At 50.8% G+C, this 9,283-nt stretch overlaps 1 protein-coding gene across 1 annotated transcript; it reads right to left on the bottom strand.

Annotated features, from left to right (window-relative positions):
• Nucleotides 1-302: 302 nt before the first annotated feature.
• Nucleotides 303-7,630, bottom strand: LOC104144415 (zinc finger protein 436-like). The gene has a single exon (XM_009675428.2). It carries the CDS (start codon nucleotides 7,560-7,562, stop codon nucleotides 6,558-6,560), a length of 1,005 nt encoding a protein of 334 aa, XP_009673723.2. The 5' UTR covers nucleotides 7,563-7,630; the 3' UTR covers nucleotides 303-6,557.
• Between the last annotated feature and the right edge of the window lie 1,653 nt (nucleotides 7,631-9,283).

Below are 9,283 nucleotides of genomic sequence, written 5' to 3'. Positions count from 1 at the left end.
ACCTTTGTTTTGGCTGCATTGCCATTCCTAATACCGTGCCATTAGTACCACTACTGGTCAGGGCAGTGGGACAGGGTTGTACAGTTGCACTATAACCAGAGAAACCTTTTCTGAGGAAGCTTTCTCAGGGGTCAGGCCAGCTGTGTTTCCAAGCAGAAACCCCTTACATAGTCAGGCCTCATAAACATGAGTTCTGCAAGCTTTACTTTTTCAGAGGAAGGTTACGGTTACGTTAGCCAATTGCCTACAGCTATGCAGCCAAGCCAGACAGAAGGTTTGCAAGCAGGGCCTTGGAGCTTGGGTAGAGCTATTCTGAACTCCTGTCCATATGGCTGTTCAGACAAGTCTTAAGTGGCCCTAACCTTTACATCCAGCTGAGCTCTGCCTTTCACGGAGAGTGCCTAAGGGAAGAGAACAAGGGAGCCTGCACATCTGTGCGCTCTCTTAACCCATGAGGATGTAGGGAGCTGGTATGACCTGCTGTAACTTATTGGTGCTTTCAGCTCCCGCTGAAGGGTTACTGTGCTCTGCCCATGCTGTCCCACCCATCTTAATGTGTCCCCCAAAACAGTCCCTCAGGCAGTCAGTTATCTGCAGCTACAGGATCTTCTGCTGACCACTTAGAGCAAGCTTAGGACTGTCTTGCCCTGCTAGAGGAAAATAGAGTGCTTATGAGACCTAAGGAACCAGCCCCGTGTCTCCAGGCTGCACTTTTACAGTCACTTTAAGTCAGTTTATGGTTGCATTGCTACAAAAGGGGATGGTTCTTGTATTTCTGATAACTAGCATTCAGGTAGCCCTACAATGAGCCAGATCACGGAACTGATCCAGCAGAAAACTGACTAGGCAGTTTCCTGAGCCAGTTTATTGTGCTGCTAGAGCAGCAATAGTGCCAATGCAGAGCAGATGGGAACACATGGCTGGTGGGACAGGAATAAAAAGGAAGGCCCTTTTACGGAGCAGCTGTAAATCAGGTCAGCTTACAGTGCTCATCAGACCTCAGCCTAAGGTACGTACCTGGCATTTTTATTCATTCATTTTGCCTACTAGTATGCCTAAAATAGGAAACCATCAACGTTTTGCAGATAACAAGTGTTGGCACTACTGGTCCAGATTCTGTCCGCAGAGGGGAGAAACAGTATTTAATTAGAGGGGCATAGTACACTACAGGATACATATAGAAAAAGTTATGTTTGTAAGACATGTACAAGTTAGGCATGTTAATTATAGCATGGCTAACACAGCAGAACAGAAGACGTGATCAGTTAAGTTGACCTGTGTTACATAGAAATTGTAATGAGCTATACGATAGGAAGTCCGGGAACTTCACTTGAAATATTTTTTGTACAAAAACATTATTTAAGTGTACCAGTAACAGCATCTTCAGCAGGACATTTTCTTTACTGTTCATTGCAGTAGGAAATATTTCACATAAACTATTCCTTTTGAACTTAATCCCAAGTTTTTGTTTCCTCCATATCAAGCCTCATGAAGAAAGAGTGAAAATTTTCTTCCCCTAAAAACTCTCCTTCGATCCTAGGCTCTCATGTCTGTTCACAAACTGGTCAGGTCTGTGGGAGGAAAACTGTCAGTTGCTAAAGCCCATCAGGACTGCAAGAGCAGCGTTACCAGGTGGATTCAACATGAGCTGCATGCATTTGCTATTAAAAAAAAAGCCAGCAAGCACTTGCATGAGAAAAGGGAGGGGACAACTGAGAGGTGGATCAGCTGACTTAAATGATACACGAAGTTCAGGTTGGAGAAAGGCTAAAACACAGAGAAATGCAAAAGGACTCACCTACACTACAGTGACTGCAGCTCATGCTAATGTTACTATGGCAACACAAAGATCAGCATAGATTAGATTTAAAACAGTTCCTTTCTCAGGTGAGTTTTACAGCTAAATTCAGGTTTTATGCTCTGCTTGCACTGCTACCGTGAGACTTGTAGCTGAAAAAAGCAGCTTTTATGGGTCAAGATGAGTGTCGCTCTGAGGCATGAACAGAGGCCCACCTTACTAACATCTCCTGGGGGCACTCTGCTGTAGAAAATTTGAATTCTGGGAGTTAAAAGACTGTAAGACCCTAGGTAAAGTTATAGTGATGTATCCACACCTAAAAAAACTGCCAGAGCTAGCTATAGCAGTTGCAACTGGTACTTTTAACTATTCTAGTCCCTTCAGAGCTTAGGACAGGAGGGCATAAGCAGAAAAGTAGACTGCCCCAACGAGGCCTCTTTTCTGTAGCTCTTCCACTCCATCATCTGAAACATCTTGTACTTCTCTCTCTCTGGAGAGGGGGCTTCTGGTGTTGTGTCTCTGGTCCTATTCAGACCGGTATACTTAGGGCAGAAGGGAAAGAGGACCACAGTAAATTATCTGGTGTACTTGCGGGGACAGTTTTGTGTGCTCGAGATATCTAAAAAATTTGCTTTAGGGAATGTGCATTAAATACATCTTTTAATATATTCAACACAGAAAATAAACCTCTTGCTTGAGACCAGAAGAATTTTTTCCCCCCAGTCATAAACAGTGAAGCAAGACGGAACGTAAAAGAAGTTGTATTTCAGCTATTGCTATTTTACAGACTTTGTTAGCAGGGGGGCTGCAAAACTGGATCTCATACAAGCCAGGTGACAGAACTGGGAAGGTAATCTCAGAGCAGCTGGCAGCTCTGCTAGAACAAGATTCGTCTAACAGCAGGTTGGTGTTTTACTCCAGAATAAGATTCTGCCACTTTCTGTTGTGAAGGCATGGTGAGCGGTATGTACCATCCTCCAGCTTTTCAGATTCATACGGATACAAGAGATGAAATAGAAGAGAAATTCTAAGAATAGCCCTCACCTCTGGATTCTTATTTGCATTACACATCAGCTGTGCTAAGTAACGGTCATCCCTCCATGAAGGATGACCCGTGTTCCAGATCTGGTCCTGCCAAGAGCCAAGAAACTGGGAGCTCAGGGCACTCTGGGGAAAAAAAGAGAAGAAGAGATGGAGTAACGAAGAAGACTGGGATAAAAAGATTTATTTCAGAGACATCATTCATCCATTTGTCCATCTATCTTGGGTATTTCCAAAGTGCCATAGCGTCACTGTAGTATCTAAGCACCAGTAGCACAACAGGAAATTACAGAACTCCCTCAACTGGCAGGAGGATCTGGGCACCAGCTGGGGACCAAGGGCCTAGGATAGAGCTTATTACCTTTTGTTTTTTCCCCAGTAGCCTCCCTCTGCAATCCTGAGGGAGGAGACAGCTAGTAAAAGAAGCCAGTGAGCTAGCTGCTGCGGAAGTAAACCCTCCGGTTCTTGACCTTTTGCACCTGCCCATATCGCCATCTTGGTTCTTGACCTTTTGCACCTGCCCATATCTCCATCTTCTGAATTTGGCTTGTCACTTTGTGCTGCCCACAAAGTGATTAAACTCCTGGAAGAAGAGGAACATACCCTATAACTTTTTCAACAGTCAAGAAGGAGCGGTACCCAGATCCTCAAGCTAGATGGTCACAAACAGGAAAGGGAAGACTGTCTGGGGAAAGTGAATGATTTCAGCCAAGCGGCATTGAGCAGAGAAAACTAACACTAGCTGTGGAAAGGCAATCCAGAGATGGTACTTACACTGGTGGGCAATCCAATCCTAGCAGCTAAGACTACCACACTGGCAACGTGCTGTGAACCCTAAGGCCACTTTGATTTGGCATACAGTTTTAAATAAGTTCATAAAGATCTTAGAAATAAATGCACATCAATAGTTTTAATTTATAGAGCACTGTTAAGTGTACACAGCACTTCACAAAGCACATAGAAGGAAAAGAGATGCTCTGAAGACTGTTGTGAAGGAGTATTCAGGGGCAGTGGGCTTCTCAAACCAGAATCTTGATGTGAGGATTTCCCTTTTGAGCTCATGCTCATGTGCACACCCCGCTGTGATTTCCTTTATCTGCTACAGTGTTTCCATTCAGACTCCCCAAAGAAAAGATGCATTCACAAGATGACTTTCCCTGGCTGGTAGATCTTCCTCAGCCAAACAGACATTTGTAGTGCTGTAGATTTCCTTTAGGAAACGTAAACTGGAATGGACAGGCCCATATAAATTAATCTATAGTCGGTTCAGTAGGTCCAGTTCTATAGCTGGAACTCTGAAATGAGTTAAAAATGAGTCTACCAACTGAGAACTGTAGTATTCTTTTTGAAAGTCTGCTAGTAGATGAAAATCTTGAAGCTTTTGGAACAAACTACATGACCATTAGTCACATTTCCAAGACACTTTCCAGAAGAAAGTTAGAAATCAAGAAGACACTGCTTTGAGGCCATCCCCGGGGGTGGGGTCAGGGGGAGGGGAAACAAACAAAAAAAAATCTAAAAATAAAAATGTGCATTTCCAAATGAAGGCTTTGGTTCCTGTGCAAACAAAGCCCACCCCATTTCAGAAAGCTCTCTCTACTTCCCTGAGCAGCTGCACACAAAGGTGCCTTGTTCCTCTAGGAGCTGCAAACATGCTCCCTCTAAAGTTCTTTTTTTTTTTTTTAAATATGAAAATAATATTTTTATCAGCAGTTGAGTGTCAAGAAGCGGCTTGCAGAAAGGAAGCCAGTCCCTTGGAAAGTAGTGAGTTCTGCAGAACTAGCTGCAGAACAAGCCATTCACAAGCATCCCTGGCCAGCAGCTGCTCAAATCCCTGGATCTCCTTTGCCTCTTTATTTCCTTAGTCTCTTCCCCACCCCAGCCCCAGTCCTTCTGCTGGCTTCAGTATATATTGCTCTGTTCCAAAGACATACTGAAGCCATGAAGCCAGTTGCAGTACATCACATACCAGAAATCTTTTCTAAGCTCCAGCAACGTTGAACAAGCACACCAGTCAGGTATCACTAAAATAATCAGCAGTAAAACGGTCAAAAATATAAACAATTCGAAGTGTTGCACTGCAATTCCTTGTAGTTTAAACCCTAATGAATGGGGTACATCCTTCAACTGCAGTTGATATGCACTTATGTAAAATGAGGTGGAGAGTGCGGAGTGCCATTTAGAAGTCATTCTTTACAACCATAGGTGCCACAATTTTCTCTGTGTGTGTGTTTATACATGTGTGGGTACACATTTATAAGAACAATTCCAGATCCTATACACACGCAAAGTAATCGGAGTAAAACTAAATGTCCTGATATGAAATTTTAGATGTTTTGATACAAACATATCTCTTGCAGCTCATTACTTGCAGAAGTGCTACTATATATGGTATGTTTAATGTTTTCAAAAGTACTGATATGGTATAGTGTCATACAGTTGGCCCTTTTGACCACTGCAAGGACTTGTGCGTGTGTGAATGCTCACATGTTGAGTGTGAAGATACACTACCATAAAAGCAAGTTCATACATATGTGAATACAAACATATAGATGTTATTTACACACACATAAGCTGGTCAAAACGGGACTTCAGAAATACTGGTATGGAATCAAGTCAGTCCCAATATGCTGTTGTTCTGTCCCATTTTACAACACTGCTTATACCAGCCCACCTGGGCCGTATGTGTGAATCTGAATTCTGCAGAACCAGGAGGCCACACCAGCACAAACTTACGGGCAAACTGCGCATTCCTGTCAAATTGCGTACCACAGCCTTAACAGCAGCAAGCGTAATTCTGATTCTTGTTTTTAAACCTCCAGGTTAGGCAGTTTGCTGTATCAGTTACCCACCAGTTCTGAGATTTCCAGAAAGCCTTGTCCCTGTCACACAGCTCCCCCTCGCCGTTCCTACTATCCTAGCAGCATTCGCAGTAACCCTTTGAATGCATTCCTTCCTCCTCTGGTTCAGGGTATGTCTACACTTTCCTTTTGCAAGCAGACTCAAGTTGAACTTGGCCTGTGCTCCAAGTTGGCCTGCACACTGCACGTGCATGATGCAATCACCAGCCCCTCAGCAGGGCTTATTTAGCTTCAGTCATCCTGACCACCATAGCTGGATCACAACATGGGCATGGTGAGCTTCCATAAACCTATACAATATTGTACAGGCCGCAACATTTCAGGACAAAGCTCCTTAAGGAGACATTCAAGCACCCCCATCTCCCATTCTATTTCCGCTGACATGGCCCCACATGCATACATTGCATGACCAAGACATAGGCATCTTGCCTAACATTGGTCACAGGATGGCACAAGCAAGCAGCTTCTCATCGTATTGCACATTTTCTCCTCAGGCTCCCAAACAGGCACTTGTCAGGGGAAGGTGGAGGGAAATGCCTGCACATTGGCCATGTGGTAGATGGAATGCAGGTCGACCACTTGGGAGAAAGGATGGCAGGACCTGGGGATCCAGAACTACTGCCCATCTGCTGCCTATGCCTGACGTGCTTTGGGAGAAAGAGGTGGCCAAAAGTGGCAACATAGGCCAGAGGCATTGCTCTGGCCGGCTGCCTACAACAATCCAGGCGCCCTGAGCCTGGTACCCTTGGTGTAGACATACCCGCATCTACACTTCTCCTCCCTTAGGCATATTTCGAACAGGCCTGGATCAGGAGCTGCATCCTAGATGATCCACAGTCCACATCTAGTGAGACTGCCTACCACACATGCACTCGCTGGTGTGAGACTAAGTAGGAGTTGCGGCTGAAGCTCTTCCCACACTGGGAACACTTGAAAGGTTTCTCCCCCGTGTGGGTGCGACGGTGACGGATGAGGGTAGAATTGTCACTGAAGCAGGTCCCACACTCAGCACACTTGTAGGGCTTCTCCCCAGTGTGGGTGCGACGGTGCTGGACAAGGTGCGAGCGCTGGCTGAAACTCTTCCCACAGTCGGGGCACAAGTAAGGCTTCTCGCCGGTGTGGACGCGCCGGTGGATGACCAGCTTGGAGCTCTCACTGAAACTCTTGTTGCAGTCAGCGCACTTGTAGGGCTTCTCCCCGGTGTGGAGCCGCTGGTGGGCGATGAGGTTGGAGCTGTCACTGAAGCGCTTCCCACACTGGGGGCACTTGTAGGGCTTCTCGCCCGTGTGGAAGTTGGCGTGGCGGAGCAGGCCTGAGTTCTGATAGAAGTTCCTCCCGCACTTGGCGCACACATAAGGCCTCTCACCGGTGTGGTTGCGCTGGTGCTGCACCAAGTGGGTGCTCTGGCTGAAACTCTTCCCGCAGTCCTTGCACTGGTACGGCCGCTCGCCCGTGTGGACGCGCTGGTGCTGGATGAGGTGGGAGCGGCGGCTGAAGCTCTTCCCACAGTCGGCGCACACGTACGGCTTCTCCCCCGTGTGGATCCTCTGGTGGCGGATGAGGTCCGAGCTGCGGTTGAAGCTCTGCCCGCACTCGACGCAGATGTAGGGTTTCTCTCCCATGAACGCTCTCTGGTGGACCACCGTGTCCTTCCGCTTCCGGAAGCCGCAGCGAGGAGCCTTCTCCGGCCTCGCCTCCGCCAAGAGGAGGTCCGGCTGCGGACAGGTGATTCCCTGGTCGCAGCCCGCTGGCGACGCTTCCCTCACGGAAAAGTCCAGAAGGGCCCCGTGGGGTTGGGCCGCTGCCGCCACTGCCGCCGCACCGCCTGGTTGGCAGCTGTTGTCCTCCTCGCGCTCGCTCATGCTGCCATCACCTGCGGCGACAGCGGGACAGTCCAGACACACGGCGCCCTCCCAGCCGCCCCATGCCAGCACCCCGCCTGCCCGCTCTCCTCCTGCCCCCCACGCGCCCGCTGCCAGGGCGGCGCCATGCCCCGACGCCACCCCCAGCCCCCCACGCGCCTTGCGACGCCGCCATGACACCACCCGGCTTACTGCCCGGGCCGGCACCAGCCCGGGCGGGGGGCAAGACCCAAAGGGAGGCCGGGCAGCGGCGCCTGCCCGCCCCCCAGCCCCGGGGCGGCCCCCGGCCTTCCCAGCGCGCTCACCTGGCCCGGCGGCGGCGGCGGCGGCGGCGGCGGCGGCGCCCGCCCGCCGCGGGCCGGGCTGCAGGCGGGCAGCGCGGGCCGCCGGCTGAGGCGGCTCCTCGCTGGCGGAGGCCGCCGCCGCCGCCGCCCGCATCGCCGCGCCGCCGGCGAGCACTTCCTGCCCCCCCGCCCCGCCGCGGGAGGCGGCCGGCTCTATGGTTGTAACCCTTGCGGCCCCGGCCGGGCGCTCCGGGTGCCCGCCGGCGCCGCCGTGTTTCCCCCCGCGCTTGGCCGGCGCTGCCGAGCAGGGACCCGCCCGGCCTCCCCCTCTCCTGCCGCCGCCGCCGCCGCTCTGGGGCCTGGCGCCCCCCACGGGGCGCTGCCCCACACTCCAGCCCCCTCTCCTAATCGCTCGTGGGGGGCTCGGAGAGACCGAAAATGGACTGCAGTGGCTTTCCCCTCACGTGGCGTCTTAAGCGACGCGGCAGCGTGGTTTCTGCCCCGTCCTAGGCCTTCTCAATCGTTTTATGTAATCCTTTCCCTCTCCCCCCCCTTCACCCCCCAAACGCTAGGGGTGCGTTAGTGAGGGGCAGGGTCGCCCGGCGCAGAGCTGCTGAGCGAGGCCAGGGGGAGCAGGTGGCGTGAGCGAGGCCGGCCGCGCTGCCCCCGGCATGGCCCTGGGTGGGGGTTCGCCCCGCCGCCCCGTGGGCACGGCACGGTTCAGCTGCTCGGGCAGGTGCGGCCCGGTTAGCTGGAGATGCAGCGCCTGGCCTCCACCGGGAACCACGGCACAGTCAGAAACAAAGCTCCCAAGTTTCGTGGGTTTCGTTACCACATCCGCCGTTCCCTGTCCCTTCGGCCTTTCAGGCAGCTTTCTCGCGGTTGGACCCAAGTAGCCATCGTTTTGCCCGATGGCAACCTGGAAAGCACCGGGGGAGAGGCTGGGAGAAGAGGCAGCGGGAGCAAGGTCGGCCCCACGCGGAGATCCGAACGCAGAGGCCGAGGTGGTACGTGATCGTCCCCTTTCCCCAGGTCACCCTGAGGGTCGCCCCCTCCGCTCCCCGATGGCTGCTTGGAATGGTGGAACGGGCTGCAGTCTGCGGTGTTGCTGCCTAACGTTCAGCGCGCGCGGGAAACGAGTGAAAACCCAAAATAATAAAAGCTAAGAAAGCAAGCTGGATTTTCAGGAGACTTTCATGCAGTAAAGTCAACGTGATTTGGGAGTACTGAGCCAACCAAAAGGACACATCTGTTTTGGGCTCTGGATACAAAGGTTTGCAGAATGTGAACTGAGACCTGTCGGCATATGCGTAAACACCTAAATGAACATTCACGAAAAAAAAGACTCTGGCTGGTAAAGAATTTGAGGAGTTAAGGCTTATTTTCCACGGTGAGTCAAAACTGAAGACAGAGGAGCTGGTCTTGCAAAGAAGCAAA

The sequence above is a fragment of the Struthio camelus genome, chromosome 1, assembly GCF_040807025.1.
Source record: "Struthio camelus isolate bStrCam1 chromosome 1, bStrCam1.hap1, whole genome shotgun sequence".
NCBI classification, from domain to species: domain Eukaryota; kingdom Metazoa; phylum Chordata; class Aves; order Struthioniformes; family Struthionidae; genus Struthio; species Struthio camelus.
Note: the sequence above shows the minus strand (reverse complement) of the source record. Positions and strands in the feature narration are given on the sequence as shown.